Below are 23,605 nucleotides of genomic sequence, written 5' to 3' on the forward strand. Positions count from 1 at the left end.
GGAGGCTCACCTGAAAAGTGTGTGTGTTACCTAGCAAACCAGGCTGTGCAGCAAAATTGGCAAGGTTGGGAAGTACATTAGTAGGAAGAACAGGGTAAGGATGTGGAAGCACTGAGGAGAAACAAGAAAAAAAGACTATAAAAATGGGACACATTGCCTCCCTGCTTGTCACTCAGCATTACGGGTTGAAATTGAGGGGGTTAGATCACCATCTGATCCCCGAGCGCAAGCCCCTACTGCTGCTCACTGCTCCCTCAGTGAATGGGTCAAATGAGGAGAACAAATTTCACCCCACACTTAAATGGGCGTGATAATCAGTGGTACTATAACCGTAACTAATTACTTTTATAAAGTATAAACGTTCCCAACACTGGTTATCTAGATTTTATCACTCTCTGGGTCACATATCTTTAAAACAATTGGTATGATTGTAAATCTGATTTATAAACGTTTGTCCATAGGAATACAATTGTATTATTTAAGACTTAAGCTGTAGTGCAGGGTGAATGGCTTTGATTGAGCAGAAAAACGGTTACCATGTGCTTGAACTGGGGCAGCTGAGGAGATCTGTACAGGAGACGATGCAACAGGCAGATTCTTAGCTCGACTGGTGGTGGTATCCTGCACAAAATGAGATAGTGTCATTAACTGACAATACTGTATAAAATTGGGTTACACGATTATGTCCAAAATTATCTTAAAGAATCTTATTATTTTCAATATTGTGGACCTATGCTACTTTGCAATCCACTCTCCCTGTTTAAACGAAGGGAATATGCCTTAAATTGCACCTAAATGTATTTTTCATTATTATTAAAAAGGAAAAAAAATTGCCTTAATTTATAATTATATTATAAAAAAATGAACTTTAAAAAAAAAAAAAAGAGTCCAATAAGGCCATTTGGATTTTAGGAACACAACTTCAAGTGTATTACAAGTGCAATATAACGTAAGGCAGGATACCTTGTTATTTTATACATGGATAATGTATAAAATAATTATTTATCTTGCCTTATTTAGCACTTGAAAGTTGTGTTTCTAAAACTAACAGCTATATTAGACATTTTGAGTTTACATATATTTTTTCAAATTTAATGGGCAAAAGCATTTTCTAAAATAAATTAAGACAAAGTTCTATTTATTTGATTTCATTTTTTTTGTTTTAACAATCCAATCCATGACTTTTTTGATCCGTTGCACTACTAGTTGTTTGGGTGGGCGAGTGGGTGGGTGGATGGATGGATGGATGGATGGATGGATGGATGGATGGATGGATGAATGATTGAAAGTCAAAGTGTAGCACTTGTAAATTGCTCGAGACTTGTCAGACTTGACTCGAGACTTGTCAGTCTTGACTTGGGACTCGACTCGGGACTTGAGGGTAAAAACTTGAGACTTACTTGTGACTTGCAAAACAATGACTTGATCCCACCTCTGGGGTCAGTACCAACGGACCTTCTACGTCCATCAATAATGGACGCCTGTTTCGCTGATATTCTATCCCTCACACCCTTTAAAAAAAAAAAGGGGAAAAAAGGGGAAAAAATGGGAAAAAAAAAGCTGCTAATATGTGAATCAGTGAATCAGGCTCTTGTTCTCCTTGACCATAAGTGAGTCATTGACAGTGGCGGAGCCAGGACCTTTTTTCTAGTGGGGTGCCCTGAGTGACAAAGTGGTGCAAAAAGATGACACGTGTGCACGCATTCACATGCTTGTATGCAGAGGCACGTGCGTACGCAGATGTGCATGCATGTGCCTGTAAACTCACAATGCACAGATTGTCAGCTGCCTTGGCTCAGTCAACAGGCCTGAGATGTCATTGTTTATCATACCACCCGCAGTCAGGGTCCCATGAAATTAAATGCACACACATACCATTCTTACCCAACATACTCATAATGCAAGCAAGAACAAATGACGTAAAAGGCAACATTTAACTGAACTACTGTACATTTATTAGATAATGCCTTTTTTTCCACTTTGGACTAACTTAATTCAATCGTGTGTTACCAATTGAAGTGATTTTTTGAAGTTGGTCAACAATTCAATTTGTAATCTTAAATTGGTTTAACAATTCTCTTTTTAGAGTGTACTGCCGATCAACGGCTCATTCATTTCACATAATATCTAAGAAACGCAATGACATGGAAAATATACAACAATCTCCTAATTCTTCAAAGTTATAAACGTTGCTTTTTACTTAGATTTGTAATAAAGCAGCATATGCAGTGTTTCCCACACCATGTTAATACTTGGGCGGGCCATCCAAGTAAATTAGCCACCACCCAAGTAGATTTCAAGAAAATGTAATAAAGCAGATATACCGCATATAACATTAGTTCGCCGTCACTCACTTGTGGATCATGAGGTCAGAGGAGACGCAAGTAGCAGGGCTGAGAACACCCAGCTCAGCTCCTGGACCTTAAATTCTAGTAAAGAAGGCTTTTATTGACTGTGATGTCAAAATCAATAACCTGACATTCACACTGCTCCAGCATTCCTCTGTGAACAGAGAACCTTCGAGAAGAACAGCCACCTCTAGAGCAATCAATCTATCAGGCCTGTATGGTAAAGTGGTCAGACAGAAGATACTCCTTGTCCTTGGTAAAAACGCACATGGCAGCCCACTGGAGTTTGCTGTTGCCTGAAGAAAGGTATCTGAAGGACTATTAGTCCACCAGAGACCAATTCAATGGTCTGATGAGAAAACGAGTGAATTATTTGGCGTGAGTGCCAGAACTTATGTTTACAGTAGAGTAGAGGTGCCCAAGTCTGGCCCCTATCAGCCTGTTTTCCATGTCACCCTCTAACGCAGCTGATTCCAATGATCAGCTCATCAGCAAGCTTTGAAAACGATCCTGATCATGAATCAGGTGTGATGGAAGAGTGAAACATGGAAAACAAACTGGATAGGGGCTCCCGAGGACCGGACTTGGGCACCCCTGGTTTAGAGGAAACCAGGCACTACCATGCCTGCAGTGACGCATGGTTTAGTCTGGGTTGAGGGAAAGATCAATGCAGAAATGTACAAAGACATCTTGGCTGAAAACCTGCTTCAGAGGACTCCTGACCTCAGAACAGGGCAACGGTTCCCCTCCTCGTCGAGACAAATGTACTTGTTTTAAATGCAGCCATACTATTTTCAGCACACAGTATGTTGCAAAACCTAAAACCTACTAGTTTTCTTACATACTGAGAAAATTCTAGGTAAATGGACTGCTTTGCACTTTATCTACAAATAAAGCAATCGAATGAGGTAAAGAGCACATATGATCAATTTAAGTGGATAAACTCAAAATATGGAATATTACGTATTAACAAAAGCAAGAATGTGCTGATGTCTTCTCATTTATATATCGCTGGCATCACCTCCATAAATCATCACTTTTCAGTTGACACCAAAAACAGCATGATTGTTCAACCATTAAAAAGAACAAACATCAAAATCATCATCAAAAAGAGCAAACAATTTTCAACACCTTAGAGTAGGCAATAATTTGCTAAATTTAACACCCACACGTGTGGACTGACCAATAGTGTATGTTTGTGAATACAGCAAATGTGAAATTTACAAAATTGTGACATAGGAGGTTTCAGCCCAACACAATATGGACTAGGGGAACATTAAGCCTTAACATTTAATTTCAATGATGTTCAAACATGAAACAGATTGCAACCTGTTTGTTAAATACAGTGGCTCACAGTTATAAGCCAGAAGTACATTTTCATACAAATCTTACAGTGTACATGTACAAGTTTACTGATTAGTATTTTCTAAATTTGAGTAAAATAATTTTTTTGCGCAATAATTGACTTATATTTGGATTGGGATTAATCTGTATCGAATTGAATCGGGACCTATAAATCGTGATACAGATCGAATCGCAAGGTATTAGGCAATTCACACCTCTAATATGGACAATAAAAAAAATTGTGCTGGTGTCTTGGTTGGGGCAGCATCAGTGAACTTCGGGTGGCCAGACCCAGGCATCTGGTGGCCCCGGGCCATTGGGCCCGTGTTAATGTCGGACCCTGGCTTGACACTCACCTCCAATTCAAAGTCACAAGATTCAGTCTGGCATGTTAGAAAGGGTAACATGGGCTGTCCCATCTTTGCCATACGAGAGATGAGCTTGGCCTTAGTGGCATCTGTGGTCTGATAAAGGACAAAGATTGCACATTAATTTATTGAAATTGTTGCAGAAACTGACCTAATGTGTTGCCACATTTAGTATCTCATTACTCGTTACAAACAGTCATCAGGCATTACTTACTGTGAGCTGTTCACTAAGGGAATTTGACTTTGTGCGCAGAGGTGTCTCCCTACAGGAAAAAAGCCAAATGTAAAAAAGGTTGATAATTAATGTATGTTTTTCAGGTGCAAGCCTCACCCTGGTCTGCCTGGATCCAATTCAGTTGTTTGCACTGGTGGCTCTGGGGTCAAATTCTCAACACTCGGGGCAGGGGAAAGTGTACCGGAATCTCTGGAACCGGCACTGGCCTGATCAGAGCCACAGTCCTTGGAAATTTTCACCTATAACACATAAATATAACTGAAAAGAATGTGCTGTTTACAAAAAATATATATACAGATTATTGCCACTGCTTTGATTAAAATTATTAATGTAATAAATGTAATAAAGGTTGCCAAAGATACTGCCTGTTAAAGAAAAGGTTGCTCAATTAGATTTACAATATGATGTGGCAGATTACTCTATTGGCAAATTTAGATGGATTAGCAGCAAAATGTACAGGTGCTCACCCGTTTTAGTGCTGCTTCAAAAATGACAGTGCTGTTAGCTGGGACACAGTCAGGGACACCTTCTGATCCATAAGCAAGGTTCGGTGGGACAACAATGAGACGACAGCCAGCCCTTTTCATCCCCAGCACCCCCTTCTCCCATCCCTACACAAGAATACAAGCACATTAAGCGTTTCAAACAAGACAACAGTCAGGCTTTCCCCAAGCATTATATTAGCCCGGCGGTAAGGATGTAACGATTCCCTCAAACCCAATTTGATTCGATTTTCAGTTCCCGATTTTCGATTCTATTTGATTTTTTTGGATTTTTTTTGTTACAAAATGACTCATTTAATACCCAAAATATGTTTTTATTTTAACATCTACATTTGATCTGTGTTACAAACATAAACTTTTTGTAACTTTTAAATATATATATATATATATTTTTTTTAACTATTTTAAAAAAAAAACTCAAAAATCAACTAATAATTTTGACTATTTAACTACATTTATGTCTTATCAATGCTTTGTTGTTAAAGTTAATATTCTGCCCTCGCAACATGTTTTCAGGTTTGTGCAGCAAGACAGATAGTATGAAGAATGAGGGTCCAGAAGCTTTGTTGAAGATTCGTGTTGAGTCTTCTACTATTTTTCTTCACAAGGAAGTTTGTCCCTAAACTTTTTTTAATCTTCTAAAATGTATTGAAATACTATACATGGCTAATTGATGTTTTGCTTCTTTCTGCCCCTTCTCAAACTTGCATCTTATCAGATTGTGCCTTTTTTTCTTTCCTTTGTTATGTTTTTATTGCTCTGCTTGTTTGAGAGGAATCAAATCAAAAGACAAAGACTGTAAACAAATACTGTTCAACAAGTGTAAGAATGAGGCCCTCTATTGGACTAGTAAGACACTACATCAGCAAAACGTATTTCATTGCGACTAATTCATCGCGGCCACAGGCTATAGACACACAGACGATAAAGTGCCTCATTAAGTAAACGAGGAGCCACTTACAAAACATAAAACATTAAATTGATCAATTACAAAAATCTAACCAAGATTTTACTGGCGTCTACAAAGACCCATCAAACAATGAAAAACTGTGCAAGGCACTACATAAAGTTGTGAATCGATGCTTTTATTTTTTACATCGATGAATATTTTAGACAGTTTACTTTGGCATTACATCGATTTTCAATGCATCGTTACATCCCTACCCGGCGGCGCTCCATGCTTTTCTTGCTCCCCCGAAAAGTTTAAAGAGGCAGACGTTCTTGACCACGCAAGCACCAACAAATAGCGTTTGTGGATTTTTTGGACTGGTATAAAATAACTACAGTAACTACAGTGTGTTATTTATTTAATTTTAACATCTAACGCGCTAAACTTTTGGTTAACAAGGATACGAGGTGCCTTCAATAAGTTTCCAGACTTTTTTTATTATTATTATTTAATTATTATAATTATCGTAGACTCTTGAAATTGTAGTATGTTATAGGGCTGTGCAATTGATCAAAATTCAATTACAATTTAAATCAGGGCTCTAAATTAACACTCGCCAACCCGCCAAGTGAGGGTTAAAATTCATTTTGGCAGGTGGTCATACATTTTTACTAGCCGATTTGGCTGGTAATGCAAATTTCAAGGCTCGAAGTAGAATATTAGCTCTGAAAATGTCATTTGCGCACAGTTATGTTGTTGTTGGACCTCGTCACTATAAAAGTGTTTTGACCCCTGACATGTGTAGTGACTTTTATTGTGGAGGTTCTGCGGGAAGCGTGTCACGACGTGTCTTACTTCTGGAATTTCACAATTAACGTTAGCATTTTAGCAAGCGTCCACGTCCCTCGCCTCAAACTCATTCGGGTTTGACAACTTTGACAAGAGTGACAATCAAAATAACAGTAGAGATTTGCCGAAAAACTGAGTGATTTGTTTGTTCTATTCCACCAAAAACCATTAAGATCGCGACTCCACAAGCACCATATAACAGCAATAAAGAAAAGATACCGGTAAGTATTAGCGACACACTCGCCTCGTGTAATTAATGGCACCAACAATTGTATTTCTCTTATTTCACATGTGCTAAACACGAGAAAAGTGTTGAAAGAAATATGCAGCCTCGGCAAATCGAGTCGAGGTCTGTCAGGAGCAACGAATTAATTAAGGTGAGAAACGGTAGACAGCTACATAACATTTGTGTGTGAATAATGCAAGCCTAGAGATGGGCAGTTTTCTGTCTTTAAATGTGTAGAATTATAAACTGAAGATATATCACCATACTCTCTTAATTGGAAGTGTACAAAAGTATGTTGAGTTGGAGAAGATGTTTTGAAATGCTCACGCCATCGGAAAAAAAGAGCAGGCCTTTCACAGACCGTATGGATGTGGGAGTAAGTAAATTAACTCAACGATATGTTTCAGAATCAGTGTATTTAATACGACATAACATGCTGCCATGGACATACTGTTGTTACTTTATGTTTAGGGATTTAAAAACGGAAAAAAATCTAGGAAATTTTTCACTGGGAAAAAAATGGGCTCGTGGAAATTGTGTTTGGTTAGTAACTTTAGAGAGTCACCAGCCACGTTGGCTGGTCATCAAAAAAGTTAATTTAGAGCCCTGATTTCTATTATTACACTCCACAATTATAATATCAGCATAATTGTAAAAATAAATAATACGATTATTAATGCTAATTTTTAGTTGTTTGAGTTGTTTAAATTTATACATTTGCACCTTTAAAAAAATAAATAATAACTATTCAATTTTGTTTCGTCCAAAATGAACTTGCATAATTATAGTGTTTCAAAGAATTGTATTTGTCTTAATATTTTTTACGTTTAAACATTTTCTTGTTCTGTACCAAAAAAATTATTGTCCTAATTTTGATTTCAATTATTACCAAAATAATCGTGATTAATATTTTCTACATAATCGAGCAGCCAGTTATAACTGTACATCTGATGAGATGACTGGTCCAGTTTTATCTTTCTCAGTTGAAAGAGACAGTTGCAGCAGGACTTTGAACACACCCTACAAAACTCTGCTACAGCTGACGTTTTTCGAAAATGCAGTCCTTCAGACTGCTTATGGACCCTCTAGGATGAGTCAATCATCGTTTTTTTTGGGTGGCACAAGAGATTCAAGGAAGGCAGAGATACTGTGAGGAATGATGAGAGGTGTGGAAGTCAGAAGAGAGTTGGTGGAAATTTTAGAAATCGTGCAAATCTTCCACAATTTCAGTTCCTCATGAATAATGGTGTGCACAGTTCAGTACTTATTGTCTCTATAGACACACGACGGTCCTCATTCATAAAGTAACAGATTTCCTCCACCAATTCTGGTGTTCTGACTTCCCTACTCCTCACACACCTTTCATCGTCCCTCACAGATTCTCTGCCTTCCTTGAATCTCTTGTGCCACTCAAAACCCAATGATCGACCCATGCAAGAGGGGCCATAAGAAGTCTGAAGCATTCCATACGTTTCTGTTTTTTTTCAAGTTCAACACAAAATTTTATTGTGTATTATTCTTCCAAAATGTCCTCTCAAGCGGACTGCATTTTCAAAAAACGTCAACACTAGGGTGTGTTCAAAGTCCTGCTGTAGCTGTCCCTTTCAACCTAGAAAGATAAAACTGGGTCAGTCATCTCATCAGATGTACAGTTATAACATACTACAATTTCAAGAGTCTACGATAATTATAAATGCTTCTACAAAAGAAGTCCGGAAACTAATTGAAGGCACCTCATACGTGATAAACAACCATCATATCGAACGTTGAGTTGAGCTATTCTCGCGACACGATTACTAAGAAAGTCAATACAATTTGCGTAAATGTCAACAACAAAAAAATGCTAATCGGCTTTTTTACAGCTGTAGAACCAAGATAGCAATAGTATTTAGCATTAGTTTAGAAAAACCCTCAGCCATCTGAATAACTGGTAAGGTTCATGCATTTTTTTTCCATTAGTGTCAATGAAAGAGATGTTGTAAGTATGCAAACATTAAGTGTTAGATTTAATTTTTTTATCAGTTTTTTTTTTTATATATATATATATAATTTTTGGAGTTGCTCCCCCCTGGATAAATTTCAGTGGGCGTCAATTATATGTGGATTTGTGCTATGGCAGGGGTTTTACTGTAGAGTAAATATACAAGTTATTTTAGTCAATTGTATTTGCAAGACCTAAAGAAAACAGGTTATCATCTTACTTGAATTACTTTTCCAGCTCCAATTTTCAGCCGAAACACCGTGTCTTTATTTTGGTTGGAGTCAAACATCTGAAAGGAAATGTTAAACTTGATTGTTTATATTTGTTCAGGAATCCCCACCAATACTAAACAGAAATGTCTGTTAGGCTTTAATATATAACCTGTCCAATAGTGTGGTTCTGCAAGATCCAGCCTCTGTAGGCCACCTCCAAAAAGTCCCCGTGTTGTACTGCTTGACCTTCCCCAAGACTAAGATCCTGAGTCAGCACTGCATCTAAAACGGTGCAGCTGTTTGCCTTTGCCAAACACACCTAATGAGAAGAAATTACATACGACGAGGAAAACATTTAACACACACAGTACAGTATATAAAAAAATGTTTTACATTTGTAATGTTGTTTATTCCTAAAATTGATTTTAATAGAGCTTGAACATTTTTTACTTAAAATTAAATTGTATGGAGAAAAAAAAAAGATCAATTCTTTGATTTAATATATTGTAATTAGTGTTGTTCCGATACTGGTATCGGCAGAGGCCCCAATACTGCATTAAAACAGTGGTATCGGTATCGGTGAGTACTAACAAGTAACATGCCGATACCATTAATTCTGACGCTAATATAGGACTATGAATGCAGCATCTTGTGTCTTGCTCATGCACAACCTTCACTGATGTGTGACATGTTCACTGCATGGTGAGTTAAGATATCCTATTGGCCATTGAATCCTCTGAACCAATGGCAGGACAGCTTTTTCATGTTGAAAAAAAAAAGAAGAACTTAGGTATCGGTACGGTATCAGCATCGGCCGATACTGCAAAGCTGGGTAACGGGGGCCAAAAAACGGTATCGGAACAACACTAATTGTAATACAAACTCAGTTCTAAAACACTCCCGTGAGAGTTGAAGATCAAGGTCAGATGAAGCCAACAGAAAAATATCATTGGCCAAAAGCAGAGATTTTCTTTACAATATGTTCTGTACAGCACCACTAGTCTAAACACGGCATTCTGACGAAATCTGTCCCGACCACGGAGAACTTTAACCCATGTAAAGTGTGTGGCACTGTTTATCACTGCCATGATCAGAATGACATTGCAAGCTATCACCTGCTGCTGAGAGAAAATTGGTCAGGAAGGTGAAAGAGTCAACCGAGAACCACTAAAAAGCAGATCTGCTTTGAATTAGAGCTGCTGGAATACAGCTGACAGTGTCCACTGTGAAGCGTGTTTTTGCATCGCCATGGACTCGGAGGCTGCCGTGCAAGAAGGAAGCTCTTAAAAGCAGCACCTTAAAGCTCGACTGAAGATTGCTGCTAATCATAGGGATTTTTTTTTTTAAGCCGTCTGTGTTATTTGTCCATTTTCTGGCTTTTTTATGTTTTTCTGTTTTTCATCAAAGTAAAAGCATTTGAAAAAAATACACTAGGGACCTGACATTTTACCAGGATTGTTTAAAAATGTAGAAGTTCAAATTGGCGCCATGCTGTAATTTATAATTATTACCAAACAGGAGGGAGAGATTCACACTAAATTGTTGTAATAATGCCCGATTTTGGCTCATTGACTCCCATTATAAATCACAGTTTTTGATATGCTGTAAACCTGATGTGTTATAATGCATTTTCCGTGATTACTGATGCAATCGCTTCTTTGGTGAGTCATAAACATGAAAATAGAGGAATTTGTGTGTTGAGAGTGTTAACACAAAAATCCACTAGGTGGCGCCAATGGCTAATAAATGAATACAAAATGCATGCATAAAAAAATTCTATTGTTATGACTTATGGACTTGTTTGAGCCTCTAACTATGTCATATGAAATATTATTATTATTTTATTTTATATATATATATATATATATATATATATATATATATATATATATATATATATATATATATATATATATATATATATATATATATATATATATATATATATATACAGCATAGTTAGTCTTGCTATTAGCATAATACTGCTATTGTTGTCCATAGGGGGCATTCAAAAATAAATACAAATAAAAACTATATATGTGTAGATAGGTCTGATGCCACTGAACATTTTGAGCGGTTGAAAGTGAAAAAATATATTCATAAATGACTAAGTTATCTCACTTCAAAGGAAATGCCTGATTTTGGCAAAATTACAAGAGTTTTGTGCTATTCGGAAAACTGCCATTGTGTGAAAACTGGGCATGCAGAAAAAATTATATTGTTATGACTTATGGACTTATTCAAGCCTCTAAATATGTCATATGAAATATTCAAATTAGTATTTTATTTTATATATATATACAGCATAGTTAGTCTTGCTATTAGCATAATACCGCTATTATTGTCCATAGGGGGCATTAAAAAAAATTAATAAAATAAAAACTATATATGTATAGATAGGTCTGATGCCACTGAACATTTTGAGCGGTTGAAAGTGAAAAAAATATTCATAAATGACTAAGTTATCTCACTTCAAAGGAAATGCCTGATTTTGGCAAAATTACAAGAGTTTTGTGCTATTCAGAAAAATGCCATTGTGAAAAACTGGGCATGCATAAAAAATTCTATTGTTATGACTTATGACCTTATTTTGAGCCTCTAACTATGTCATATGAAATATTCAAATTAGTATTTTATTTTATATATATATACAGCATAGTTAGTCTTGCTATTAGCATAATACTGCTATTATTGTCCATAGGGGGCATTAAAAAAATAAAATAAAATAAAAACTATATATGTATAGATAGGTCTGATGCCACTGAACATTTTGAGCGGTTGAAAGTGAAAAAAATATTCATAAATGACTAAGTTATCTCACTTCAAAGGAAATGCCTGATTTTGGCAAAATTACAAGAGTTTTCAAAAATGCCATTGTGTAAAAACTGGGCATGCATAAAAAAATTATATTGTTATGACTTATGACCTTGTTTGAGCCTCTAACTATGTCATATGAAATATTCAAATTAGTCTTTTATTTTATATATATATACAGCATAGTTAGTCTTGCTATTAACATAATACTGCTATTATTGTCCATAGAGGGCATAAAAATAATAATAATATTTTTTAAACTATATATGTATAGATAGGTCTGATGCCAGTGAACATTTTGAGCGGTTGAAAGTGAAAAAAATATTCATAAATGACTAAGTTATCACACTTAAAATGCCAGATTTTGGCAAAAATTACAAGAATTTAATCCAAAAAAAATAACGCCCACGGGTTTTAATCAAAATATTCAACAAAATGTTTTACTTAGGGTTTGGGTTCACACGTTAAGCATGGAAGAATATTATGTTAATTGAACATTAAGCTTTAATATTTTATTTCAATGCTGTTTATAAGCCTGAAGTTTCAGATAAATACATATATTTTCATACAAATCTTACAATTTACATGTACAGGTTTACTGATTGTTATTTTCTAAATTTGAGTAAAAACATTGCAATAATCAACTTATAGATTCGTATCAGGATTAATCAGTATCGAATCGTGACCTATGAATTGTGATACGGATTGAATCGCCAGGTACTAGGCAAATCACACCCGTAATATGGACAAAAATAAGACCTTCTGGAGGAAAGTTCAGTGGTCAGACCAAACAAAAATTTAGCTGTTTGACTATAATGTCTAGCAATATGTTTGTAAGAGAAAAGGTAAGGCCTTAACCCCAAAAACACCATGCCTATTATCAAGCACGGACGGCGGTGGTAGTATGATGCTGTGGGGCTGTTTTGCTGCCCATAGAACTGGTGCTTTACACAGAGTAAATGGGATAATGAAGGAGGATTAATTTACTTTGTTTTGTTTTCTTTTCTTTCAAAAATCATCACCTCAAAGTTTGTGGGCACTGTTGGGTGTTCCAACAGCACAATGACCCAAACAGACATCAAAAGTGGTAATGGAATGGCTAAATCAAGATAGAATTAAGGTTTTAGAATGGTCTTCCCAAAGTCCTGACTTTTTAAACCCCATTGAGAACTTGTGGACAATGCTAAAGAAAGTCCCTGTCAGCAAGCCAACAAATGTAACTGAACTGCACCAATTCTGTCAAGAGGAGTTGTCAAAGATTCAACCAGAAGCTTACCAGAAGCTTGTGGATGGCTACCAAAAGCGCAGAATTGAAGTGAACATGGCCAAGAGACATGTAACCAAATATTAGCATTGCTATATGTAAATTTTTGACCCAACAGATTTGCTCACTTTTTCTGTTTACCCCGAATAAAGTCATAAAAGAACAAAAATGCATGAAACTTTTTTGTGACAAGAAAGTATCTGTTCCAATTACTCTATGAGAAAAATCTGAGTTGTAGAAATAACTGGAAGCTCAAGAGAGCCATGACATAATGTTCTTTACAAGTGTATGACTATGTTTACATGCAGGCAATAACCCTTTTAAAACCCAAATATTGGCAATATTTGGGTTTTGAAAGCCCATGTAAACACGCGCAATAACCCAAATATGCTCTTATTCGGGTTTCTAAAAACCCGAATAAGCCCCTTGGGTTACCCCTTTCATAACCGGAATACTGTTTCATATAAACGGAATCGGAATACCTCAAATCAACAGGGCATTGCTTTTCGTTGTGCACATGCTCACAACCTCTTCTTCGTCTACTTTTCCTCTTCTTCGCTTATTTGCACTCGCAAGGAATCTTGGTCTTTGTGGTAACGACTTGTATGCGCAGCGCCGTCCTACACGGGCCTCACTTAAATACATTGATTTCTCCACAGCGTTTTCACGTTATATTGTGCCTATATGGCGAAAATGCCACAGTTTGTGACACGTTAACTATTCATGTGAGACAGACGCGACATCACTCGTAATTAGTGTTGTTCCGAGACCGATACTGGTATCGGCAGAGGCCCCGATACTGCATTAAAACAGTGGTATCGGTATCGGTAAGTACTAACAAGTAACATGCCGATACCATTCATTCTGACGCTAATATAGGACTTTTGGATGCAGCATACTGTGTCTTACTCATACATGACATTCACTGATGTGTGACATGTTCACTGCATGCCGAGCTAAGATATCCTATTGTCCCTTGAATGCTCTGAACCAATGGCAGGACAGCTTTTTCATTTCATTTTCTTGAGAAAAAAAAAAACGTAGTTATCGGTATGGTATCGGCATCTGTATCGGAGGCCAAAAACCGGTATCGGAACAACACTACTCGTAATGCTTAAACAATGTTTTTCTCCAGCTTGCAGTGTTCAACAACACACGTCCGTATATATGAGTATAATGTATTTTATTGACCGTTTAAAGTTAGAAGCGGAAATGACGTCTATTTCTGCCATGATGGAGTCCGTCTTTCACCCCCTTACATTAGGTTATTCCAAACGCCATGTATACGGGGGTAACTCTGTCAACTTGCGCATGTAAACGTGTTATTCCTATTGTTCCAGAAACCCGAATTCTGACCATAACCCGAATATTGCCTGCATGTAAACATAGTCTATGTACATTTTTGATCACGACTGTACATAGAGAACACAAGGAACTTCTGATTTATGATTATTCTTGATCCATTTGTGAGCGTGTGACTTTTTGCTACTTACCTCTTTACAGAAGTCAGATGATGATTTCTGTGATTCAAACATTAGGGACCAATTCTGCCTTTGGTCATCATAAAATGTGCAGTAATTGTTGGACTGTACCTGCAGAAAAAAAAGAAAATAAATTAGGTTAAGTGTACACAAGATCCATCATGTTTTATGTGTGAAAGTGTAGAGACTTAAGCATTTATGTACAATTCCATAAAACATGAAAGAAACCACAAATCTGAGAGATATTTTGGATTTTTTTGGGTGGGGGATTATGGACTTTTTTTTTTTATTATTATTTATTTTTTCAAATTTTATTTATTTGGGTGGTAATAAATGTTCATCATTGTTTATATGGAGCAAAATAAATTATACAAAGATTAAATCATATTTTGAGTAAAAAGCTATCAATTTAATAAAGTTTAAATACTTTATATTTCAAAGTCTTATTTACATTTTGTTTATCTGCAATGATTTTAGATGTATAGCAGAGATCACTGTTGACTAACCAACCCAGTATCAATACTGTGTCGACACTCCTTGAGGCATCATCCTCCCATCACCAGCCGAAAGTGAAGATGAAATTGTGGCTCAATAAGGAGAATGTATTGAGCCGGCCCATAAAAAGTAAAAGTTAAAGCTGCAATATGGAACTTTTTTCCCAAAATAATATTAACTCTTTGACCGCCAAAAACGTTTAATAACGTTTAGTAAAATCCAAATGAGTGCCGCCAAAGACGTTAAAAGATGTTCACTATGTTTTTTTTGTTTGTTTTTTTAAAACGAGTGGAGGAAAGCCTTGGCAAGCTGTGCTGAAAGTATCAAGCAGGTCGAGTTAGTATAATGCCTATTTTTGGGCAATAGATGGCAGCGATGACTCTCTTTGGACAAGATCGGGTAGGCGTCAGTAGAAGACGTGAGGCGGAGCTAGAGTGTTGAGGGGAGAATGGCTGAAGAAGCGAAAATGGCGACCAGTTGCAAGCAGCTCACGCTTGAGCATTTTTTTCAAAGACGAAAAGCATCAACCAATGCTAAAGAGCACATTGATGATGATGATGGTGACTCCGAGGTTGACGCCGTAGTTGGAAGCGTTGACGCGGCGGCTTTGATCGCGTCGTAAAAAGCCTCACCGGCTAGCGATGCTAACGGCGGAAAACGTGGTGCACAACCGAGCACTTCTGCACAGGCGGACGTTCAATCGGATGATGAAGAGTACCCCGAGTCCAATGCATATTCATCGGAGGAGTGGGTACAGTCTGATCACGGAGAAGACACTGGTTCTGGACTACGATGCCACCATGAATGAAGTGGATAAGATGGATCAGAACATCTCTTACCACCCGGTATAGGAACCGAAGGACATGAGGAAGCCAGACGTAACACCAGATCACCGTATCATGATCCTGAGAGTAGAATTGATGACAACATGGCCAAACACACACTGCAGTATATACCTGCTACTCCCCGGAAAAAAAGGCCAGCAAGAAAGTGCACGCGAAGGGGCAATCGCAGTGAAACTAATCTGTGGTGCAAATCCTGCTGCGTCCCCTTGCACGCAGGGGAGTTTTACACAATATACCTCACAAAAAGAAAAACCGTGTAGTTGAAACATCCACACAATTGTAAATAGTACCACAGTTGCACACATTTGTAAATAGTTTGCCAAATTGTTTTGTCAAATTGTTACACTGTTTAATGTAAATAAACGTATTTTGCTATCAAAAAGCACTTTTTCATTGTTGGTGGTAGTGTTTTACAGAAGTAAAGCACTGTTTAGATGTTTGTGGCATCATTCATGGAAAAAAAAAGGTGTCAAATTCACTAGAGTGCATGAAATAATATCGTTTCACAAAAAGCTTGATTTCTCCGTATTTTGGTCCAAAACAGAGCATTTGGGTGAAACTAACCTATTTTCTATTGTTGATTACTGAAGAACGGAATAAGGTAGAAACAAACTTTTTCTGATGAAAGATGAGAGTTCAATCTTTCATTTGGTAGTATCTGTGTTTCCATAGACCAAACACAAAATTTTCTGTGGACCTTGAAAGATCAGTCAAAATGCTTAAATCAGCTGGCACCAACACATCCTCTTTTCTGAAAATGCTTGGCAGTCAAAGAGTTAATACTAAGCTTTTTATTTGACCTTTTATGACTGAAATGCCTTCTAATTAGTAGATTAACACCTTAGCTGTTCACAATGGGTATTCCTGCAAGCCTCAGACCAATAGTTTTGGAATCGGGCTAGAATTTCCCGCGCCCTGTCTGCGGATGTGACGTAATGTGCGTGGTGTGTATATGAAGAACGGTATGTGCAGTTTCACTTTTCGTCAGCAGGTGACAGTAGCGATTCGAAATGGAATATTCTACCCGTCTGCAAGTTGCGCGTTACAAAGGCTCAAGTTACCACCATTGACTTTGATCACTCTGGAACTGTAAGTTATGGACAGTCCCTAACCTGGACGGTATACATCTGGCTCACTTTTACTCACTAGGCCAGCTATATGTTGTGCTCAGCGCTGACCCCACATTAGGAGAGGCCATACCCCACCGCCCCACCCCCACAAAGAAAGACATGAAACCTGACGTGCTGATGATTACACCGATCAGATTTCGCGCAGTATTTAGCAGTAGAAGGCGGCATTTTTCTTGCCCACTACGCCCATTCAAATGATTTATGTAATCACGATTACGTGACCTAGATAATTAGTGCTGCCCACGGTAGGCCAATGTTCTGATTTTAATACTTAATCAGTTTGAGTTTTTTTTAATCAGGGAATAAGATGCCAGATATAGTTGTGTTAACATTGTGTTCCTATTTGAAATGCTGTATTGTATTAATAGTATTACAGCTCCCTACTGTCGAACTGGGGAAAGGTCGGGGCATGCGCAGTGGATTGCTGGTGGTGTTGGTAATGGCAGATGGCAAGCAGGTGTTTGACCAGTCAAGACTACAAACGTCGTATTTATTAAGTACAAGTCAACAAGTTGCACTTTTATTCTTTATACACAATGCCTAATCTAATACTGGAAAATGTGTTATAAGCAGAGGTGGGTAGTAACGAGTTACATTTACTTCGTTACATTTACTTGAGTAACTTATTGAAAAATGTTTACTTCTAAGAGTAGTTTTACCACACAATACTTTTTACTTTTACTTGAGTAGATGTGTGAAGAAGAAACTACTCTTATTCTGCTCTATTGGGCTACACTAGTCGTTACTCGTTACTTCCCGCCTAGGGATGGGTAACAAAGACGGTACTTTTTGTGGTATGGATTTGGGTCGGTACTTTCGAGCACTGATTCATGTCAAATCTAACTGTGCCATATTTCGGTTCTGAAGCACATCTTTCAAAGTTGTGACTGTGCGGGAGTGGAAAAGTTGACGATTTCCCATGGCGCACTTGAACGCAACATGCACCAGCGTACTGACGTCATTCACTCGCACAGGATTTCATGTGCGAAGAACTAGGCCGAGGGCTCGGTCTGGGCCCGCGGGAGCCCGGCCGTGGTAGTGACGGGCGGCGAGCGGGTGCCACCTTGGCCTGCCCCGCAGCGTCCACGCAACCTGGTCCTGACCCGGTCGCGAACGGTGTGGGGACGCCTACATTTCCGGGTTTGGAAACTAGCAAGATTTTTGTGCCGCCAAGACAAACAAATTTAGTTTATGATTACGAAGTATGAAAGCCTCTGAGCCGGGTGGAAGCTGGCAATGTCCCCGCACAATCAGCGCACGGCTGAGGGAGGTGTTGTCGGCGGTCTTCCCCCACTTAATGGAATCGTGCTGGAATGTACACAGCTTCATCATCATTAAGGTATATAGACATTGTGACCATATTTAAAATAGCAAAAGATTGTGGCCAAAATGTAGCGAGCATTACAGACCATGTCGGGTATATTCAAATTATTATAATTTGAATCAAATTATTCTCTTCATGTCATGTCCTTTTCTGTAATTTTTTTAATATTTGAGTCCAAACGTGGGTTCAAACGTCGAGCTCATCGCGCGGCAAGCTTTTCGTCGTTCATTGCACGGAACTTAGATTCACACTTTCGTTTTTTTTGTAATATTAACTTATGTTTATTAATAATACTTCAGTAATTGTAAAATGTTAAACCTTTATTTTTACTATTCCTCTCTGGCTCATTTAAAATAAATTGTATTTTATTTAAAGTTTTACATACTCTGTAATTGTTCAATTTATTTATTTTTTAAATATTTTACTATTAAATAAACAATGATGAACATTTGCTACCACTCAAATTAATTAATAAATAGAATTTGACAAATAAAGAAAATAATAAAAGAGAGACAGAGAGAGTACAAAAGTACCAAACATTGAAATTTAGCAATCACAATATTTTCAGTGTACACTTAGATTTAATACGTCATTAATCATCACAAATCCTAAACAGTCTCTGGCATGTTCACAAGCTGCCATATTCAATAGTTTTATACAGTAACTGAGGTTGTTGAAATGAAAGCAGTAAAAAAACTGATTTGGAAAATCGAGTTTGTTGTTATTGTGTTATTTTGTAAAAAAAAAAAAAAAAAAAAAGTTACTCAGTACTTGAATATTATTTTCAACAAATACCGTACTTTTTTACTTGTACTTGAGTGATTTCTTTTTTTAATGACTACTTTTTACTTGAGAAATATTTTGAAGTAACACTACTCTTACTTGAGTACAATTTTTGGCTACTCTACCCAGCTCTGGTTATAAGTGGTGTGTGCCTTTAACTATTGTTAATTATTCGTTATAATGTACTGTATACTGCACTTTTGTAAAGGATGTTATCTATTGACTTACTAGTTTTATGTATTCCTTACAATTGTTTGTTGTTGTTTTGTTTTTAATGTTTCTTTTACATTGTGGCCAAGGGACTACAGATGAAATATAGCCTTCTGGCTAATTATGGCGATTTAAACCATCTTTTACCATGTGTTTTGTAAAATTGCATTGTCCCCTTTCAAATAAATGACTATCAATCTCAATTAATTTAATTTGTAGACCAAGTTTCCAAGGCTCACCGTGAAAATGAAGTCAACGTGAATCTTGGCAGAAGTAACTTGTTTCTGTTGGCTCAAGTAAAGAAGCAGCTTGTACTACACAGAAAGAGAAACACTATCAAGAAAAATGTCACATCAGTACAATCATCTCAACGCGCATCCAATTATCCAATAATACATAAAATGTACTATAATAATTATGATGCACAATCCATACCTCTTTACTTGTGTGGTTGCCCAGTATGGCTGCCCCTAGCTTTCCCTGCTTCACATACTGTCCATTTAAACTGTGTGAGGGGCATGCAATTATTTAAAAATATTCTCTTCAGATAATTATGGCAAACAATATTTTAAGCATTTAGACAAAGTGCATTTGGTAGAACAACGTCCAAGATACAATTTCAATGGAAACAACCTGGCCTTTATTTGTTTAAATATTACAATCAGGATACTTACTATCGAAAGGCTTGGACTGCAGTGGCAAATAACACTTCAAGGGTTCCAGGTGATGGTGCTGCTGTCTGGATGACTGAGACTGCAAAACATGATGATGCAAAACATTAAGCAGTCACATCAAATGATATTCAAATCATTATTCAATTTCAATGGTCTGACCTGGATTTGAGCTTTTCCTGGGCTGTTTTGGTGCTGTATAATGAAAGGACTCATTCCCTCGACTGGTTTCTTCACCAAGCCCAAACAGGGAAGCCAACTTTGCCCTACAAGAAGAGCAAACGTACAATGTCAAAATATGTTTCTTTTGTAGGGATGCGGTAAATGACGAGACGAGTAGATGGATGGAAGGCATATTTCTATTAGGGATAGACCGATTATCTGCCGGGCCGATTATCGGTGCCGATATTTAGCATTTTGACATATATTGGCACAAATATCCACATTGGCCTTTTTAAGAATCCGAAGGCCGCTAAGTTGGTATCTCATTCAGCAGTGAATGCTTGCAAACGTAGCAAATTTAGGGTTTTCATCAGGATTTTTAAGATGTTCACTGACAGTTTTTTACTTATCTTAACATATTCAGACAATTTTTTACTGTCTGCGAAGACCATTTGAAATCTTTTACGAATCCTGACGAAAACTCTAAATTAGCTTACATTCACATGCATTTGTCGCTCAGTGAGACACAGGGAACTTTTCATTTATGGATTTATTTAAATTTCCACTTTATAAAAAAATTATGCTGACTGGGAACTCCGTACACTTTTTATTTTTAAAAATAAAACTAAAAATCAAATCTAGAAAATTCACTCTCTCATTATTGCGGCATTTAACAAAATTTAATAATTTTGGTGATCCTGACTGACCCGAAACAAGGGAGATTTAGTCTGATTTGATTTCAGAAAATTTTGGGACAGTGTACGTAAACTTCTGGCTTCAACTGTACCTTTTCCTTTCGGCTTTTCCCTTCAGTGGTCGCCACAGCGAATCAGTTGCCTCCATCTAATCCTGTCCTCTGCATCTTCTGCTTTCACACCAACTACCTTTATGTCCTCTACATCTACATCTGTTGGACTGTTGACCCTAAATACTTAAACTCCTCCACCTTTTTGGTCTCTTCTCTCTGTAACCTCACTCTTCCACTTGGGTCCCTCCCATTCACACACACAGATACTCCGTCTTGCTACGGCTAACCTTTATTTCCCTCCCTTCCAGCTTCTTAGCTTCTCCTCCACCTGTTCCCTACTCTCACTACAGATCACAATGTCATCTGCAAACATCATAGTCCATGGAGTTTCGCGTCTAACCTCGTCTGTCATCCTGTCCATTACCATAGTGAACAAGAAGGAGCTCAGAGCTGATCCCTGATGTAGTCCCACCTCCACTTTAGTCTTACCCAAGTGAACCTGTATGGGTTTGTCATGCTGAGAAGAAGATAAATCTCAGGGGACCTCAGGAAGTGGGTAGTGACAGCACATCTGTCTGGGCAAAGCTATAGTCATCTAAAAAAAAATTAAGCTTCATCATTCCACTGTGAAGCAGATCATCTGCAACTAGAGAACACTGAAAATTACTACAATCCTGCCTAGAAGTGGACGACCTTCTAAAATATCAGCAAAAACAACATCTCATCTCACTCTGAAAAAGTCAGCCACAGTCCTCTTCTGCTGAGATGACTAAGAGAACTACTTCATGTGCAGTTAAAACAACCCGTTTTACCCACAGACATTTTCAAAGTTTTCCAATAAAGTGTATGCTGATGGTTATGAAAAAAATCGGGATCTGCAGGTCAGACTTTTTAAAAGTTCGGGGATCAGCCAGAACATTTTGATTGGTGCACCCCTAATTTAAAGTTGAGCTTTGGTAGTTGAACAAATACTTCTTTTTTTTTTTTTAAATCAATGAATAATCAGTTATTAATTAATCATTATTATAGTGTTTTTTCACAATTTTTTAATCACCCAACCTGAATGTTCCATCTAAATCAGAGATAATCACAATCATATTAAAAACGTAAGTTCATGGTCATAATGCCTTTTTGCGTTGTGCATGACACAATCCCCCTTAGTTTAGGATGCTATTTATGAGGAAAACTTTTTCCTTTTAAAAAATAATGTGATGCCTTTATTTAAACAAATTAACTAAGGTTTGGGAATGCTTTGAAATTTTAATTTATGTAATAAATGGACAACCCAACAAATGTTGCTGTCACTATTATTTCGGGAGACCTGTCACCAAAACAAAATGCATCGATAATAAATCAGTGAATGTGTCCCAGAATGCTTATTTTCTTGCCTTTTTGGGAGGTGACAATATTAGGAAGAATTGGTTAGAGTGATTTTATTTTGCAGCAACAACTACCAAAGACATATATGGTTGAATCACAGATTGTTTAAATTATGTATGATGTATCAGTTACTAACAAAGGCTAATGTTATCGTAGTTAACTCTTATGCTAACACATTCATCATCGCCAAGACAAGAGCCTAGAGGCATAACTTACCCGCCCGTGGGTGACAAGAAATCTCCATCTTCGTCATCTCCACCGAACATTTTATCAGTTAAAAGTCAATACGTGTGAAATAAGACATGCGGTGTAACAAGGAGGCTATTTTTTTTACATGGCAACTTTTGACCACTCTTCCTGGTTGTGGGTTGTCAGCTGACTACTTACCACCTGATTCGAGAAGAGTTGAGCTACAGACCACGGGCGAGTGGCGCTCTACCGGAAACACATGACCTCCAATTCCGTCTTACTTTTTTTTACTAAGCCTAAACGTAACTATAACGCTAAACATAACCATAATCTTAACTCAAACTAACGTTAAATAGTATTATTTGTATTTTTGAGTGTATTTTGCTGTTTTAACTAAGACGACTGTTGGCGCTTTGGTCACCACCGGAAACACGTGACCCCGTGATTTGAACACCAAAGTTGTAGCGCAGCGCCACCAAAAGGCGAATGTAGCGTAATTGCAATACATCGTGGCTTATTCGCTTCACGTTGGTTTGTCTGAACAACTTGGTGGATGGATTCTGATTCATGTCAAATTAAGTGAACTTGTCTGTTTGTTCACTTAATTTGACAGTCATGTACATTGCTGTAAAATTATAACTGTTGACTGAACATTGAATGATGAAGAAGAAAGAAAAATAATGTCAAATTTCCGTTCAATTTAATTAAATTTGGATTATACATAATACATTTATGCTTCTAGAAAGCCTACTCCACAATTGTGCATTATTGTTGGATTAAGCATGCTGCAGTACCCTGAGTCTTAAGTGGCATAAAACGTCCATAGTTATATTGAAACTGTCCATTTCCCTTCCCTTATATCTAGCCCAGTGTCTATAAATTTATGGCAGTTGAGGTGAGTGCTGAAAGTACTGTACATCATTCTCTACTCTGCAGGCAGCTCCAGTTCACAACACCTGTTATTTGTTATTGAACAACTTTGTAGATCGGTGTCATTAACACGCACAGCATCTTTCCATTTCAAATCCCGCTCTTGCAAATTCAAGCATTTTAAAATGTATGGCTCGAATGTGAGTACTTGAAAATTTAGGAATAACTCACAATACTCAAAAACTTTTTATTTAGGTGTAAACAAATAACGCGTCACATGCAAT

At 37.3% G+C, this 23,605-nt stretch overlaps 1 protein-coding gene across 4 annotated transcripts in view; it reads right to left on the bottom strand.

Annotated features, from left to right (window-relative positions):
* fkbp15b (FKBP prolyl isomerase family member 15b) overlaps positions 1 to 22,672 on the bottom strand; it is a 56,740-nt gene extending 34,068 nt beyond the window's left edge. For 2 of the 4 annotated variants that reach the window (XM_086075659.1, XM_086075658.1), the window contains exons 1-15: positions 22,479 to 22,672; positions 20,135 to 20,238; positions 19,976 to 20,054; positions 19,737 to 19,806; positions 19,541 to 19,615; positions 14,527 to 14,625; positions 9,125 to 9,274; positions 8,964 to 9,032; positions 4,763 to 4,906; positions 4,392 to 4,534; positions 4,275 to 4,323; positions 4,049 to 4,156; positions 1,401 to 1,511; positions 537 to 621; positions 11 to 111 (exon numbers count right to left, since the gene is read on the bottom strand). In XM_086075659.1, the coding sequence (XP_085931785.1) occupies positions 11 to 111; positions 537 to 621; positions 1,401 to 1,511; positions 4,049 to 4,156; positions 4,275 to 4,323; positions 4,392 to 4,534; positions 4,763 to 4,906; positions 8,964 to 9,032; positions 9,125 to 9,274; positions 14,527 to 14,625; positions 19,541 to 19,615; positions 19,737 to 19,806; positions 19,976 to 20,054; positions 20,135 to 20,238; positions 22,479 to 22,528 (1,437 nt within the window). In that variant the 5' untranslated portion in view covers positions 22,529 to 22,672. The remainder of the gene's footprint in view (positions 1 to 10; positions 112 to 536; positions 622 to 1,400; positions 1,512 to 4,048; positions 4,157 to 4,274; positions 4,324 to 4,391; positions 4,535 to 4,762; positions 4,907 to 8,963; positions 9,033 to 9,124; positions 9,275 to 14,526; positions 14,626 to 19,540; positions 19,616 to 19,736; positions 19,807 to 19,975; positions 20,055 to 20,134; positions 20,239 to 22,478) is intronic. The other 2 variants (XM_086075657.1, XM_086075660.1) reach the window with 2 other exon arrangements.
* Positions 22,673 to 23,605: the final 933 nt, after the last annotated feature.

Source organism: Leptonotus elevatus, chromosome 5, assembly GCF_054856555.1.
Source record: "Leptonotus elevatus isolate MCC_2025b chromosome 5, RoL_Lele_1.0, whole genome shotgun sequence".
In the NCBI taxonomy this organism is placed as follows: domain Eukaryota; kingdom Metazoa; phylum Chordata; class Actinopteri; order Syngnathiformes; family Syngnathidae; genus Leptonotus; species Leptonotus elevatus.